General features: G+C 30.8%; 2 protein-coding genes across 2 annotated transcripts; one reads left to right on the top strand and one right to left on the bottom strand.

Moving 5' to 3' along the window:
• Window positions 1–9905: 9905 nt before the first annotated feature.
• LOC101260899 (probable methyltransferase PMT27) lies at window positions 9906–13769 on the top strand. The gene is made up of 8 exons (XM_004233682.5): window positions 9906–11406; window positions 11492–11641; window positions 11793–12063; window positions 12164–12274; window positions 12366–12540; window positions 12692–12964; window positions 13044–13238; window positions 13310–13769. The coding sequence occupies exons 1-8, from the start codon at window positions 10147–10149 to the stop codon at window positions 13524–13526; spliced, it is 2652 nt and encodes an 883-aa protein (XP_004233730.3). The 5' UTR covers window positions 9906–10146; the 3' UTR covers window positions 13527–13769.
• Window positions 13770–14440: 671 nt separating this feature from the next.
• LOC101247085 (glutaredoxin-C3) lies at window positions 14441–17200 on the bottom strand. Its single transcript, XM_010318093.4, has 4 exons — window positions 16608–17200; window positions 15149–15222; window positions 14829–14927; window positions 14441–14716 (listed from the first exon to the last, which is right to left on the bottom strand). Exons 1-4 carry the CDS (start codon window positions 17054–17056, stop codon window positions 14661–14663), a joined length of 678 nt encoding a protein of 225 aa, XP_010316395.1. The 5' UTR covers window positions 17057–17200; the 3' UTR covers window positions 14441–14660.
• Between the last annotated feature and the right edge of the window lie 760 nt (window positions 17201–17960).

Raw genomic sequence — 17960 nt, 5'->3', positions numbered from 1 at the left:
ATCTTAAAATATTTATCGCATTATTTATTTATATTTTTTTAAAAATAGTTATAAAAGTTGATGGTTGATTATATTACCTCTATTTATATCTTAAAGAAATGATCTTTCTACATTTAATATCTACTATTTTATTTATATGAGCCGTTAATGATTTTCAAAAATAATTATTACCTAGTATAAAAAACTCATATATATAAAAAAGAAACTGTCTTGCACATCTAAAACGACAAACATTTTGAGACATACTTATTATTACCTAGAGATAAAAGTATTTTGAGGCGGAATGATATGCGGTACTAATCCCTAGTTTTCTTCGTTCATCAAAAAAATTACTCAGTTAACTTTTCCCACTAATGTTTTTTAAGCATCTTATTAAAATCATATATTTTATATACGTTTTATTTTTAAACTTTGATTAAGAAAATAATGTTGAATTCACACAAAGTAAAGTATTTTAATTTTCTTGGTTGAATTTTGTCACACAACTTGAAAGTAGTGAGTAATTTTTCTGCCAAATAAGGAAGCGTCGGTGGCATATTCTCTTCCATTTTTTCTAAATATAGTACACACAACAGAACACGATAAGTCATTCACAAACGAACAGGCCAGATGAGACTTTGTGTGCCACATCTAGTAAATGGAAACACTATTAAAAAGTAACAAAGACATAATAAAAATTTGAATATTTATCATAGATCCAAAATTTCATCATAATTTTCCCTTTTATGTATACAGTTGGAACTCAATTATTTGCTTTTTTTTCTGAATATATGAATATGCTTATAAAGTATAAATCCAAGCCAAACCTACTAAAATCAAATGAATTTTTAAGTCCTTTAAATCTATCTATCAGCCCACGTAGATAAGACATAGTCAGAGGGGTAATCAAAAATTAAAAGTTGTAGAAGATTAAAATCAAAATGATTAAATTTAGATGAAGTGAAATCAATACTCTAGCTCTATCTCTGACCCTTAATTAGGATGAAGCAATTAGCCAAAATAATTGAAGCAAAATAATTGGTGTTGATGGAGGTGTAAGTCGGTGTCGGGCACAATTAAGAGGACTTTGATATTGATTTGCATGTGAAAAGTTTAAAAAGTTTATTTTAAGTAGGTGGTCTCCAAGCTAGCTAAAAGAAAAATGCATGCACAATCATCAAATAAAAGGGGCTAAATTTTCAAATGACATAATAAATATATACGAGTCTTAATTTAAATTTAACGAATAATTGTACCCTTCGACTTTAATCATGCATAATAAACATTTAAATATATATAAAATTAAATAAATAATAATTGTGTCTTACATATATATAATACATATAGAACGTCAGATAAAATATAAAATTACTATATAAAATATCACATGCATGTAGAATGAATGTATTTAATTGTTTAATTTCATATAAGTTTAAGTATATATTATTCAAAGTTAAATATTACGATGTCCGACTGATGTCAAGATCATGTTTATGTATTTCTATATCATAAAAAAAAATATGACCAACTAGTTAAAAAATTTTAAATAAAATAAATTCAATTGGGTATAGTTTCTAAGCTTAAGTCACATGCAAGGTTCAATTATGGACCCACTAAATCCGACTTTATTTTCTCAGATTTTAAGTCACTTAAATTATAATGTCTCCTTGCTGGCAAATAGCAGTAAAACTACTACAGTACAAGCAGTTGGAATTAATAATCATATAATCTAATGTGTATATATATATATATATTAAAGTACGGTTAAGTAATAAAAGTAGCAGCCGCAGTTTTAATTCAATTTGGTACCATATTATTTGGTACAAAATCAACGAACTTTTCTGCCATTTCATAGTTGTTTCTTCACATCCTGGCTCATCAACTGTCCTACCTAAATTCACATAAGCTAATATATCTTTTTTTAATATAAATTTTAGATATTTATATAATTATTAAATTACTTCACTAACGACGTAGAAGAAATTTTCAAATAATAGAAAATAATATATTTGAGACGTGTGAGAAGAAAACATGTGTTAGTATAAGCTGCATAAAATAATGGGAGTAAAAAAAAACACGTATAAAAATATAACAATACATGTACATTCCGTCTATCAATATATTTCTTACATGCCTGGAATTGATGATTCGAAAATGTAAAATGCCTAATTTATGCAATACCTCTCATCAAAATGAAGTGCCTAACTAATTAAATTAGGAAGAAATCTGTTATACACCGAATAATTAAAATTAGGCAAGGGCCAAGTACGTATCATTGCTAGTCAACTCTTAGCTATATTGGTAGAATATTAATCAAATTAAAAAAAATAATCTTGATTTATAAAGTCAATATATAACCACAACATAATTGAAAAAACATAGTTATATCCAAATAGAAAAATAACAAAGTAAATAATGCAAGGAGTAATAAAATGAAGAGTAAGATAGAATGCTAAAATAATAATTTACGTGCATGCATTTCTTATATTGTTCATTTAGAAAGGGGTCACATTTCTATAATTAAAAAAAAAATCTTGATCACTCTGTATAAATAATTTATGGTTATACAAATAATTAAGGATGTTGTAGCCCACAAATTTTAAAATTGCTTCTTTTTTCTTTAACATTTTATGAAGTTAAACATTACGACATAAATGAGATACATGAAGTCTACTAAATAAGAAGCCAGGCCATTGTCTCTCTCATATGAGAGTAGTACGGTACTTAACTAACTATTTTTCTATTTTAATCCTTGATCAAATTAAATAAACTATATTATAAATGTAAATTATTTAATAAATATAAAGGTGGCCTAGTGTTCCATATAACCTCAAATAAACAAAGTGTCTTCTGTTAGACTGGTCTTATTCCTGAATTAACCATCCTACAAGGAGACCATATAGATATATACATACATACAACAAATAAATGCTAATAATATTATTTAAACAGAATCTCAATAATATTTTAGACAGGTAAAACAAGCTGTTGAAGTTTAATTAATCAAAATTTCGACCATTATATTAAAAATGAAAGAAAATACAAACATGGAAAACCAAAACCGTATGCATATTCCTCAACATAGAAACTAGAAAGCGATTAACATAAAATAAAGGGCCTACTATACACTATTTTTAAAATTTGTTTTTTTGTGTACTAAAAGCATCCCTAGTAATGAATGCAATATATATATAGCTTCTTATTTTCCTTCTTAGTCAAGCTTTCAAAAGAATTTCCTTAAATAGCGAAGAGGGATTTTATAAACATAATAAATATAGTACTCCTATTAGTTTTTATTTTCTGTTACTTGTGGGATATGGCAGTGAAATAAATATTCTTCTATAATATTATATTGAATTTATGTATCATCTTATTGAATTGCCTAAGTTGATAATTAGAGAAAAAGTCTTTTTTATTTACTAAAGTATATTTTCAACTGTTGATAAATAAATATTTGAGTGAAGTTTTAAATGACTCACGTTAAATGAATAAATAAATTGTTCGATAACTTATGAATCTTTAATTTTACTGTGTCTTTCAACTTTGTGTTCCACAAATCTTTCCTTGGCACAACTTACTAACAATTACTAAAAACACAAAATTGGACTAAAAATATATCACTTTTTAAGTCTAACATTTCATTAATGAACATCGCACGGGTCATTATCGAAGCAACTGACTATTCAAAGGTTCTTATAATAATCTAATTTCAACACAATAATTCAGTACTTTGTTAATCATAACATGACTAGATACGCTATATGAAAATAAATAATAATTAATTGATAGGTGAATGATTATATGCTACTGCATTATTTGTGAGAGTGTAGCAATTTGGAAAATAATAAGTTTATACGAAGTGCTAGTGATGTTGACAAGTTGAAGTGCGTAGTTTGAAATGAAACTAATTTCTAAGCTAATCACAAATGGAGTGTTCAAGCACTGAGTTTATTTGAATGAACTACTTTTGACGCAATGAAAAATTTGTATAGTTACCGATTAAAATTGCAATTAGCACATTTGAATGATTGTATTAATATATAATATGTTTGAACTTTTAATTCATAAAATTTAAATCTTGTATCCAAGCAATTTAAATATATGGGTAAAAGAGAGATTAGTGCGAGAGGTGGATTTAGTAATTTGCTAATTACTTTCAGCACAATTAGGCTTCCATAATATATAAGTAAAAATACCATGGAAATTAGATAGTTGTGCAATAAAGGTGATGGTCCACCCAAACGTGTAACCCGGCCAAATTTAACTTTATTTTATGATTTTAAATTTTTTTTATGTGTTATCTATTTTAATTTATTCGCCTGGTTTAATATTGACACAAGTTTTTAAAAATTAAAAAAATAATAATTAAATTTTGTGATATTAAATTAAAGTATGTGAAATGTACTAAAATATTTTTTAATATTATAGTTCTAATTAAATATATCACGTAAAAAGTTAAAATTAACGAGATATAAAAATAATAATAATTTTTTTAGAAAAACAAATTAAAACGATAGTTTAGAAGGATCAAAAGATGCACACAGATTTTATACATTGGCTAACTTAATCCTTCATAACTAATATTAAGGCGGTACTTAATTAAGTCCTTATTACATGGTAATTTTATAACTTCCGTCATATTTTTTTTTTGTTTTAAAAAACAAACATAATACTATTTTGGGATCGCTTGGTTATCTCTATAAAATTCTTCATATTTAGTTAATGATATTCGCTACAGAACAATATTATTTTTTATATAAAATAATTGTTATAGACTATGGAGAAATTAGTGATATGTCGAGTAACTATTCATGAAATAGAAAGTGATAAGAGAAAACAAACCTTAGCACAGGTGGATATTTTGTTTTATACTGCACTTGTGTCTAACAAATAGTCGATAACCTTTTTTCTAAATTTTTCAGAGAAAAGTCAATAACCAAATGATTACTACTATGGTTTTATGTCTTTAATAAAAATATAAAGTGATAACTACTCATCCTATAGAAGAAATTATCAAATGGTAAGACACTTTTGGTTTCTTTTTGAGCAATTGATTCACTTTTAATTTCTTTTTGTGACCCATTAAACTCCAGTGGGACTTTATTTTTTTGGATAAATGGGATCAAAGTTATATGGAAAAAGCAGATTAATATGCTACTAAAATATCAAGTACGAAAACCGGAGACAAAAATGTTTTCAACATAGCTATGATGATGGCATTGACGTATTTTTTTTAAAAAAGAATATAATTTGGAAGCTTCTAATCTTAAATCTTTATAGGATTTTAATTAAAGTTTTTTTCAAGTTTATACTTTCTTTCTTTTTTTTTTGGATTCTTAAGATGTTCTCACTTTCGGTCTCAAAGGAACACTTTCAAACACATTGGTCCATTATATTTATGTTTTGTCAAATTGCACTTTTGGAACATAATTTTCAATTGTCTATTCGTAATCTTTCCATCTACATCAGACAACTGGCCATCACTTCAACTGGATTTTTTAAAAAAAATATAAAAATAAAAATTGAGCCAACAAGAGGCGAATTTTTAGGGGGATAATTCCAACATTTTGATGATTGTTGCTTTTTTTTTTAGAAAAAAAAAAGAAATTAATATAATAACGTCTTTTAAGATTTTAATCTAATTTTATTTAACGTATAAGTTAATAACAGTGAGATTCTTTATGATATATGAACTAGTTTAATATCTCTATGAATTTAGGAGATACTTCTATCTTTGCTAGAAGGATCACATATAGATCCCTATATGAATGTTTTTCAAAGTAAGAAAAAATAGGTTTAGAACTTCTTCTTTTTTTACTTTTGTTTGATGAAGAGTGTTTTGTAACCGTAAGAATAGATGTGAGTCATTTGTATAATCGTGAATAATGTATATATCAGTCATTTTCATAACGAAGAGTATATCAATTATAAATGACAAAGCTAAAGGTACATCTGACTTTTTTACTCTCTCTATATAATATAACTAGTTCACAATGATATAAGTTTCGAGATCGAGATAACTCGATTAATGGATTTGCAAAACATATATACTTCAATCGTTTTAATGTATTCGCTATTTTTATTCTTTTAAGTCAGTCTAAAAATATGATAAGTATGTTTCCTTATTATTAATAATATGACTTGCAACTATATTCATAATGAGACGAGTTATAGTTAAAAGATATTTATTTTATTTTTAAATTTTATCCTCGATCAAATAAATACATATAAATTAGGATGATGGAGTACATGAGGCACAGATTTGAATGAATCTAATAATTTTTTATTCGAATTTATATTAAGAAAATATTATTAAATATATTATAATTATGTGACACTTTTAATTTTTTAGAGTCAAACAGTTTAAGTTTTTGATCGAAAATTTGCATATGAAATCTTTAAAAAAATTAAAATGAAATTTATATATTTATTAACTATATAAAAAGATTTATGAAAATATTACGATTAAAAATAGACTTGTTTTAATTTGAAATTAAAAAAATATCACATAAAATAAGATAAAAACTATTAATTTAAAATTTAACAACTCAAAAATATATATGATAAAATTTTATATAGACTTTAAATTCTAATTCCGACTCTGAATTAGCGGGAAGGGAAACATGAGAAATGATTTGGGAAGCTAAGATGGTTGGGATTTGGGAGAACAGTTAGAAAAAGAGATTGATTATGCTAAAACCTCAGACACACATTATATATTATATGTGTAATGTGTTGACAAAAAGAACCGACCATACATTTAGATGTGAATCATCATATAAAAATCATACTAGTTGCTAATTAATCATCTATCATCATATATCTGCAAAAATGGGAGTATATATTTATTGTGGATGTCCAAATCATATACTATATGTTAGTAATAATATAGTATACTATTAATTAATTCAAGGGACCCATGAAACATCGATCTGCTGTGTCACCTTCTTGTGCATGTGGCGGGGCCTCTCTATTTTATTTTGTTTGATAGACATTATTATTTTGATTTTATTTTATAACCCAATCAAATAATATTATTACAAATATATATTAGGGTTTTCTCATTCAGAAAGCTCACTCATTATTGTACTGCTAGTTAGCTGACAATCTTCTCATTTTGGAATTATACTCACGTGAGAGTCCCCCCTAACCTCAAAAAAAAAATTAAAAATATATTGTACAACTTTTTATCATTTACCACTTGTTAAACCAACCATATGTAATTAAACTTTATATTAATATTAAGTAGTTGTATTTATTATGGCTCTAATTTTTTGCTTACTTTTATAAATGTCGTCGTCATGAGAGACAGTATGCATTACGAACGTACAACAAATTATTTTAATCTTCTTCTTCTTTTAATTATATTCTATCCGAACAATAATTAATAATAATCAAGCATGGACTGGTTCAATAAAAGAACAACATCTGTGTTTTTTCTACTCATATTTATTTTTCTTAATTATGAATAAATAGTGAAAGACGTGTGGGTGAACACAAAATAATATTGCTTTTGTCCCCATTTTAAATTATGTCCTTTTTTTAAAAAAAAAACTGTTAATTTTATAATTAGAAATAATTCTATTGTAAAATTCTCCTCTTATAAGTTATAATCCTTGTAGCACATTTAGTACTATAGAAATAAGAGATAACTAATTGTGAGTTTTATGATCAAATTGACGGAATAACTTATTTCAAAATTATAATGCTAACAATCACGTGATAACTAATAAAAAGAAAGAACTTGTTCCTCCGTCAGCTATAATGAGCCATATAATGAAAAAAATTAATTATAATACAAATATCTAAGAATTGTCTCCCAGACTTAAACTACTACAATTTCAAAAACCTTTTATTTTTTCTTAAATGTTATTACCATATTTGAAAAAAATGTCAAAGATAAATTAGAGCGGAGCGAGCGTATAAGCTGGTCCAGCTTTCTCCCTAGATCGAATTAAGTTCATAAAAAAAAGTCGTAAAGAATTAGGCAACGAAGAGTACTAATGCATATGAGTGACATTAGAAAGTATTGACCCATCATTCTTTCAATTTTTTTTTTTTTTTTTTGCAATATGATATTACTTCTCAATTGACTTTAAAATAGTGAGAGAAAAAAAAGAAATATAAAAGAGAAGTGGAAGTAGGTACGTGTGTTACAAATTTCAGAGGAGAGATTCTTTGTGTGTTGCTCAATTTGATGTTCAAACAAAGTACAGAAGATTAGACTTATGGAGACAAAAATATATATATTTCAAGAATTAGAGATTAGACACATTGGACTGTTGCTGGCTGGGACATGTCATGTTAAATTTATGAATATTGCACCGATTGACAGATGTGAAATATGGGTATGTACAAAATTTCAATAGTTTTATTCAATCAGGCAAATGAAGACTTCAATTTTTTTTCACGAGTATTTACATAGCCAGCCTACATGATATACTTAATTTAAGAGGCTTTGGCTGCCTAACTTCTTTTATGACTTTTAGATGGTGGAATACATAAATAACAATTGTTGTATTCTCATGCATGAAATAAAAATTTAAGGACCAACACCTTTAATATCATCATCATCGTCATGTGTGTTATTATCACATGTTAAATCATATTGATACTATATTTTTTTTGTAAAAAAAAAAAGCAGCCCTCACGACTCACGTACCATGATATTTTGAAAAATAGTGAAGAATGAGAAAGGAAAAAACCTAATAGATAATTGAGAATTTTATACGTAATATTTTTGTGAATTATTATAAGTATATATATATATATATATATTTAGAATACAAAACACAAAGATCCAGCAGATAAGCGGAAGAGATGGATCTGGCCCAGTCATTTCCATCACAACAAGTCAATAACATCCTTTTGTCTTACCATTTTTGGGCCTAATAACTTCTGAATAAAGGAAATAGATTCTACCAAAAACATATGGCAAATTCATCACACCTCCTAAGAAATATATATTTGTCCTTTTCTCTCCCAGGATCAAATAAACAAATTAAACTTGTACATGTTGTTAAGTACATTATTATTTTGTACATTATCAGCGTGATTTTATTTGATTATAACATGTTATTTATTTATTTTTCCGATTACTGCATTATGCTATACATATGGAGAGACTGCGGGAGTGTAGAAAATTTCTATAATATCAGCACAATTTAACTTACTATAGTAAATTATTTATCTTGTAAGTAATTTTATCAGCTTTCTATGAAGAATTAGGCCGTTATTCTTAGTCAATTTATCTGAAAGTGTAAAGAATATATTATACGTGGATAATTCAAAACTTTTTAAAAATGTTTACATTTGATATAACGTACCATTCTTTTCGCTTTAAATGAGTGATATTAGTTAATTGGGAAATTTTAGAGGTCAAGAGTCAAAATTACTAAACAAAAAAAGCAAATGAGAACAATATGTGGCAAAACTTTTATTAAACTTTGATTGAAGAAGCAGAGATCATTCTTATATATTACCCAAAAGATTTATGGGCTGTCTTATTTTTTAATTTTTGCACGTTTATTCACTTCGAAATAACTTTATATAGTCTATATGTGAACTTCCCCATTGGTCATCCGGTAGTGGGCTTGTTTTGAGTTATTTGGACGCAATCTTGGGCCATGCTTCATTTTCCATTTACAACTCCATTGTTTCACTTGTCATTCTACTCAAATTCAAAGACCCTCTTATTTATCTTTTCCAAATAAAAAAATTCCCCAAACCCCGTTCAAGTTGTTAAATCAGGAATTCCTATATTAAAAAAACTAACAAATTCAATACAAATTTTTAAAAGTAACTAAAATATTTTTGTTTGACTGCAGCCAGCACCAAAGAAAATTATTCTGATTACTTATAAAAAATTTGTTAAGTTGTTTATTATTTATATTATGTTGGTTAAAAAAAGTTAATTGAGTGTAACATGTTGTTTCCTTTTCCTACTCTGTTGGATCATTGATAACAAACCAGGTTGGACTATTTCTCCCTTACTTTGGCCTTCATCTCCCTCCACAAAACAAACTGAATCCTCTCATCTCATTTTTTTTCCCACTTATTTCTTTTACCAATTTCAACATAAAGGCTAATGCAGAACAAAAAGTAGCTAAAGTTGCAAAAAAAGAAAATAAAATAATATTGAATGTAATCGAAAAAATCAACAAAAATATGCCAACAACAAGAGCTCGTTTGGGCAGAAGACCATCCTCTTCTTCCTATTCATCAACTATTACTACCATAGTGTTTGTGTCATTATGTGTGTTGGGAGTATGGCTTCTAACCTCCACCTCTGTTGTTCCTCCCAAATCCACCTCTCGAACGGCTACAACCGATTCTACCCCTTCTTCTTTTACTTCCACAATTATGAATGCACACAAGACCATTTCTAACGCTGTAAAACCAACTCCTGTTTTCAAAGACTCACAAGGAGACCTTCCTGATGATGCCCTTAAAACTGGTGACGCTAACCGGCCTCAGGATACTAGCGAAATTGACAAGCTACAGACAGATGTCTCATCAGATATTACAAAGGATGGTGGAGGAGATGCTTTGAATGTGAATGTTGATCAATCATTGCAAGGTAATGAAAATGTGAAACCAGAGATGGAGAAGAAAAATGTGAATCCAGTTGTGGCAGAGAACGCTCAGGGATTGCATGGAACTGAATCTGTTGACGAGCGAGAGAAGCAGAAACAACTGGAGACGCAAACGTCTGAAGAAAGTTCCATCACTCACAAGCAAGAAGCTGAGCAAATAACTGCAGCAACAGGAAAAACAACAACCGGAAAAGAAAAGGCTGAAGAGGACGTCTCTTTAGATTCAGGAAATGATGCCCACGGAGTTGCAACAGACAACACCAAGAACTTGTTGTCAGATCACGAGCAACAAATACGACTTGAGCAGCATCAACAACAAGAAGATGACCAAATGCAACAGAAACCGAAACAACCAGAAGAACATACTCAAGGGGTAACCAGTAAAGATCAAATCAAACATGATGAAGCACCTTTACTAAAAGATGTTAAGATTCAAAATGATCACAAGGCTCCCGTAAACTTAACTAATAACCCACCTGTTCTGAAGAATGAAAATAACAAGACCGAAATGATTGTACCGAAAGAGTCTAAGGAATCAAAGAAGGCCTGGTCGACACAAGCTGATCAGTCAGTGAACCAGAAAGAAAGACGAACAGTTGGTAAAAATAACCAAGACAGCAGCGTCCCCGAACAGAATTGGCAGCTATGCGAGGTGGAAGCCCTTGCAGACTACATACCATGTTTAGACAATGAAGACGCAATAAAGAAGCTAAAATCCACAAAACATTATGAACATCGTGAAAGACATTGTCCTCAGGAACCTCCTACCTGTCTCGTCCCCTTGCCTGAGGGATACAAGCCATCAATTGAGTGGCCTACAAGCAGAGATAAGGTAGTTGCCTACTTAAACTACTTTGTTAGTACTTAATATGGATTGGGAAAATGTTAATCTTATGAGAATTTCTGCTTTTATCCAGATATGGTACCATAATGTGCCTCATACATTGTTAGCAGAGGTGAAGGGGCACCAAAACTGGGTGAAAGTTTCTGGAGAATTCCTTACTTTCCCAGGTGGAGGTACTCAGTTTATCCATGGAGCATTGCATTACCTAGATTTTGTACAAGAGGTATGTTATCCATCACCAACGACTACAAAAACAACATCATAGGATGATCAAACCCAAAAAACACAAGAATATTTTAAAAATTAACTACTAGTATATGCTACATTAGACAATTCATTGATGCTGGTGATTGATGTAAATCAACTGGTTGTAGGCAGTTCCAGATATAGCATGGGGAAAGCGCACTAGAACAGTATTAGATGTTGGCTGTGGAGTCGCTAGTTTTGGTGGTTATCTTTTCGAGAGAGATGTTCTTGCAATGTCTTTCGCACCTAAAGATGAACATGAGGCACAAGTTCAATTCGCACTGGAAAGGGGAATACCTGCAATATCTGCTGTGATGGGTACTCAGAGATTGCCATTTCCAAGTGGAGTTTTTGACCTTGTGCATTGTGCACGCTGCAGAGTCCCTTGGCATGAGGAAGGTGTTTCCTAGAAATAATATATATTTTAGAACTATTTATACATTCATTTTGACTTTGCCTTTGAATGAATTCCTTAATTAAGCTTAAATTTGCAATGAAGGTGGTGCTCTTCTCCTGGAACTGAATCGTGTTCTTCGCCCCGGAGGTTACTTTGCCTGGTCTGCAACTCCCGTCTACCAAACTCTGGAAGAAGATGTCGAGATATGGAAGGGTAAGGTTCATTTGTTTCTATCCTTTAATGCCATTAGAGTAAAATTGACGCTTTTTTTTTTCCTTCCCCTTCTTCGGTTATCTATTACCAGAAATGTCTAACTTGACGGTGGCCATGTGCTGGGAGCTTATCACAATAAAGAAGGATAAACTAAACTCTGCTGGTGTTGCCATCTACCACAAATCAGACACAAATGAATGCTACGATCAAAGAAAACAAAACAAACCTCCAATGTGTAAACAAGATGATGATCCTAATGCTGCCTGGTAAGCTCATTGTTCTCTGGCAATTTTTTTGTTTACTCCGTGAAATCTGCCTGCCAATGCCATTTGCAACATCTACAAAGAATAATTGTAATTTCCACATATTTATTTGTTACCAACTTTAATGAGATCGGAAATATTACACGTGTTTCAGGTATGTCCCCTTCAATTCATGTATGCATAGGGTGCCAAGTAAAGAAACGGAAAGAGGATATCGGTGGCCTGTAGAGTGGCCTGAGCGACTGCAGACACCTCCATACTGGCTAAACCGATCACAAATTGGAATTTATGGAAAGCCAGCACCAGATGACTTCAAAGCAGATTTAGAACATTGGAAACGTTTGATAAGTAAGGTGTATATGAAAGGACTAGGAATTAGCTGGTCAAATGTGAGAAATGCCATGGACATGAGAGCAGTATATGGAGGGTGATTAACTTCTCTCTTGTACCTTTTCTTATGCACCAAAAAAGAATACTAACAAAAGGCTACTCCTATTAATTAACAGGTTTGCTGCAGCACTTAGAGATCTCAAACTGTGGGTTGTGAATGTGGTGAATGTCAATGCACCAGATACACTTCCCATAATATATGAACGTGGTCTTTTTGGAATTTATCATGATTGGTGTGAATCATTTAGTACATACCCAAGGACGTACGATCTTCTACATGCTGATCATCTTTTCTCCCAGTTGAAGAAGAGGTATATAATACTACAGTAGTTTTGTTTACTTATGGAGTAGAAGTGACTTCTAACTAATGTGGCATTTGTAGGTGCAAAATTGTTGCTGTAATGGCAGAGGTTGACAGAATAGTTAGACCTGGAGGTAAATTGATTGTCCGCGATGACTCTGCTACAACTAAGGAAGTAGAAAATTTACTCAAGTCTCTGCATTGGGAAATCCGGAAGACCATCTTCCAGAACCAAGTTGGAATACTAAGTGCACAGAAGACTTTCTGGCGGCCAAACGCTACTGCTGCACCTACATGACTGCACACTCTCACTCATCTAAATATGTAGCAAGCAATTCTTACTTTGTAGCCTAAAGGTCTTCATGTACTAATTCCAGCAGAAAAAGAAGCAGTTGTCGTAGCTCTTGTTATTTATTCTTGTTTCTACTTAATTTATTTATTTGATAGATAAAGAAGGCAAAGTGCTGCAGGGGCAAATGCCGTAAATGTTGTTATTGATTAATTGCAAGGTTAATGTTTACACTTAGCATACAATGACAGAGATCTGAAGTTCACTATGTATCTCCGTCTCTTCATCAAGCATGTCCCCCAGTCCTTTCATTTTTCTTTCTCTTCTTTGCCATTTTTACTTTCTCTCTGCACGGATTGTTCCCATTTTTTTTTCCACTCACCAACTTCATCTTTGTCCATGACAACTACTTGACAAAGAAGACGGAACAAAAATTCTTTGATAAGAATATATTAAAAATCTGACACATTTTGAGTGAACACTTCCAGTCGATCCTAAGACTTAATCTATCCTTACCAAATCATTCTATTCACATGTAAATGGATCTGCAGCAGTGCAGAGCTCATGAAAAAATGGCACTTGACGGTAATAATCAAATGCAACAGCTTAGGCCCACTGAATATTTCTCTAGATGATTGAGTTATCAAATCTCCTTATGTGCCATTCATGGCATCTCTTCAGTTCTTATTTCTCTATACACAATCAGGATCTATACAAGTTTTTCATCATGCAATTTGCTCAGAAGATCTGTCCACTGATTCTAGAATTTAGATGCACTTAAAATTGCATACCCAATTATGAAATTTGAACATAACTGAAACAGGAGTAAAGTATGTACTAAACAATTTCTCTAGTTCAACGCTTCTGTGTTATCACATTCCATTTTACTTTTGTTCATTTGTAAACAACCTACTAGCGCAAAGTTATAGCAAGTGAAGGTTATAAGCTCTGGAATTACGTTCAGATCCCTTGTTTTTCTCCAAATACCATATTTTCAGCATAAGAAACGAAACAAACACCATATCAGCATACAAATATTTAGTTTACACCTGGACCTACCAAACATAACTAAGCTATCCACGAGCCACTGCAGTTTCAGAACTTCAGGAGAGATGCTTCAATCTCTTGACTTACAGCACAACTTTACTCTTTCTTAAGAAGACTTTGCAAACGCCCACTCTCGACAGCGTTTCGGAGATCTAATAAGAAGCCAACACACAGATGACAACAATCAAAAACAAGAATCAAGTGTTACAAGCTGATAAATATTTCAGAGAACAGGAATCGGAAAACTGAAATCACAAAGCCTACCATCTGAACCACCAATATGCTTCCCATTCACAAACACTTGAGGGACTGTGCTGCGACCCACCAGATCTAGAAGGACATCTTGTATACGAGCGCCATCATCTAAACTGATATATCGTTAGTTTGAAACAATTCATAAATTTCCATCACTAGATGACACAATCAATGTAGACTAAGTATAGCTCTTACGAGGAGGAAACACAGATAGGCAATAAAATAGTCATGAATACTGTACATACCTCCATGAATAGTTTTCAAGTATTGTACTTTACTTTTATTTCTTTCTACAGGTTTCAGGGGAGGGGGTATAGACAAGAAATCACCTCTAAGATCAAGCTCCACCACAAATGGTTGCTCTTGAAGTTCATTAAAGATGCCTTTGGCACGCTTGCAGTACCTATTATTGAAAGATAATACAATATAAACGATAGCATAAGAAGGAACAAACTTTAAAACATTAACATGCACTTAGAAAGCTATTGTGATTCTCAGATGCAACGAATTTTATGATTCTTTTTCTTTTTTTGATAACCGTGGTGTCCGAGCCAGTTTGTGTGCAACAAGACTAACTCCATGGGATACACACCAGGCTGCCACCTCCCACCAGCAAGAAGTAGCAACCAATTTGTGCGCATCACGACTAATTCCATGGGACATCTACCAGACTGCCATCTCCCACTAGCAACAAGTATCACGTAACTATGTCCAACAAGTCTAGAATAGAGAGAAGAAATCACCTAGTGTTTTTCTCTGTTGGGAATTGAACTAAACTTCATGTACTCAATCCACATCATTGACCACTAAGCCACACCCTTGAGTGCTTGTTTCTTTTTTATGGTAAAGATAAATGTGTGATCCAGCTGAGTATTAAAATAAAAGGATGCATGGCATAAAAATATGACGGGATACAGAGCACCGCCACAGCCTATGATGCCTCAAATCCATTATCTTAAATCTTACTCATGGACATATATATTATATCTTAGCCTTACATAATGTTTATTCCAAGCAGCACAGAGAGCATAAGAAATTAAATGCTCAGCTATTACATAGGTTGGAGTCTGAACAGCTTCCTCCTTTGCCAAAATGAAAGGTCTAGTTTTAAGACCTTTGGACTCATAACTATCATCAAACGAAGATGGAAAAGGATGTTAACTTCAAACTGTGTTGTGTGATCTTCATATATGCATACCAATTATTTTCAAATTTAGATAATGAAGAGGAATAAAAAGAACTTGATCTCTAGAAGATTTGTCTATGGCTACAAACACTTGATGTGATACCAAATTATAGTGGAAACGATATGGACTTGGTCAATTAAAATAAAGAAAGCAATGTTATCAGTCATCCTCTTTAGGCAACAAATAGAAACATACATAATAGCTCCTACTTGGAACCAAGATGAAACCAATGTTATCAGTCACCCTCAAGTGGAAAGGAGGCTTCAACCTTCAATCCTCATAAGAGTTCCATAATCTCCTGTAAATAACTAACAACTTATAATGAGCTAATCCAATGTAAATGACTAAATTGGCCAAAGTCTAACTGTAGTAAAGTAGGCTGGAAATAGAGAAACTAACCCCTAAAACTCTTAATGATATTTCTAAAATTAACAGGAAAGAAGATAAAAACGCGGCAGAGAGAAAATCAGTAGAGTTAACAAGACAGAAACCCTAGAAAGCAAAGAAAAGCTGGAGTCTTTCCTCCGCAAGCTTTGAATATGCTGCGAAAGTTCACAATTTTCTAATCAATCCTTAGTTTTGATAATACAGAGATACTTACGGACAATAGGATTTGGAAAAGATGGCGATCTTGTTAGAGTAGATGACATTTTGGACAAAAGCAGAAGGAGAACTAGAAGCTAGGGCTTCAGTTGGACCTTTCACTATCGCCATTACTCCAAATACAGTAAACATCAGAAGAAGATTACGCTTGAAACAACCATTGACCTCCATTTTCTCCCTTTCTATCACAGGAACAGTGGAGCGCTCAAAAAACTGTTGAGTTTTGGACAAAATCGAGAGGAACAGGGGTTTTAATGTCTCGGCAGAAATCCGAAGATTGATACTGCCAATTTTCTCGAGACGGTTACAAATTAACAGCGGCAATTTTGGAGAGATCCCTGTTTTTGGAGTGGAGAACCGGAAAACGGATTTAGTAGAAAGATTGTAATATTGTCCAAAGCGCCGGTTTCCTATTTTGGTTAAACGACCCGCCGGGTTGATCTGCATCTCGACGGAGGAGTTGACTACTATTTTCACTATAAAATCGAAAGTGACACCGCAAGATTAATTTTTGGATTTACAAAGTACACATTTTACCATGAATATCGATATAACTTTTTGATTTAAAGTTGTTATTGTTATAAAAGTGATTTTTTTTTAAATATATATAAATGAGTTATATATAATTTATTACCTTGTTAATTTGAAGAAATAATTTTTTTTATATTTTAATAAGAAAATGATTCCATCTACCTACAATTTTGCAAAGTTAAGAGGTATAGTCGATTTTTAATTAATGAATAACTAGTGTACTTAGCCGCGCGATTATAAAAAAGATTAAAATAAAATTCCATATTAATATCAATAATTACTTTAATAAAAAGAATTTTTTGTTAATCACATAATTTTATAGAAGAGAAACTATGAAAAATATTTAGATTAAATATGAAATTTATTAAGAAATCAATATAACAAATAACAAATAAATTATAAATTTTTAAATTATAAATTAATCGTAATTTTGAATAACTTTAGAACTCCCGAAAAATAACAAATATGAAAACATAAAGACTTATTAATAAACAACTTGAAATATTCTAAGAAAGACAACAAAAATAAAAAATTTAAGAATTGTAATTTTACATATTAATAAATAATTTATTTTTGATAAAACCATGTGTATTTTAAAAATAATATATTAACTTTACATTCTTATGTTCTATCATTTTTGTTAATAAAAATTGTTTCACCGGATTATGAAAGTATATGCACATATTTCTTTAAGTAGCATATCGATTTGTACTTCTATGTTTTAAAATATTATAAGTCACAAACACAATGAACTAATATTATCAATAAAAAAGTGAGAGATGAATTACCTAAACAAATAATTATTTTTGAAGAATGTTAT

The sequence above is a fragment of the Solanum lycopersicum genome, chromosome 2 (genome assembly GCF_036512215.1).
Source record: "Solanum lycopersicum chromosome 2, SLM_r2.1".
Lineage (NCBI taxonomy): Eukaryota > Viridiplantae > Streptophyta > Magnoliopsida > Solanales > Solanaceae > Solanum > Solanum lycopersicum.
The sequence above is the reverse complement of the archived record's forward strand: the minus strand, read 5'-3'. Positions and strand labels throughout refer to the sequence as shown.

Coding starts and splice junctions, on each gene's coding strand:
- LOC101260899 (XM_004233682.5), top strand. CDS start 10,147: ATGCCAACAACAAGAGCTCGTTTGGGCAGAAGACCATCCTCTTCTTCC. Junction 12,064..12,163: donor AGTCCCTTGGCATGAGGAAG/GTGTTTCCTAGA, acceptor TTTGCAATGAAG/GTGGTGCTCTTCTCCTGGAA. Junction 12,275..12,365: donor AGATGTCGAGATATGGAAGG/GTAAGGTTCATT, acceptor ATCTATTACCAG/AAATGTCTAACTTGACGGTG.
- LOC101247085 (XM_010318093.4), bottom strand. CDS start 17,056: ATGCAGATCAACCCGGCGGGTCGTTTAACCAAAATAGGAAACCGGCGC. Junction 14,928..15,148: donor GGTGGAGCTTGATCTTAGAG/GTGATTTCTTGT, acceptor ATATCAGTTTAG/ATGATGGCGCTCGTATACAA. Junction 14,717..14,828: donor GCATATTGGTGGTTCAGATG/GTAGGCTTTGTG, acceptor GCTTCTTATTAG/ATCTCCGAAACGCTGTCGAG.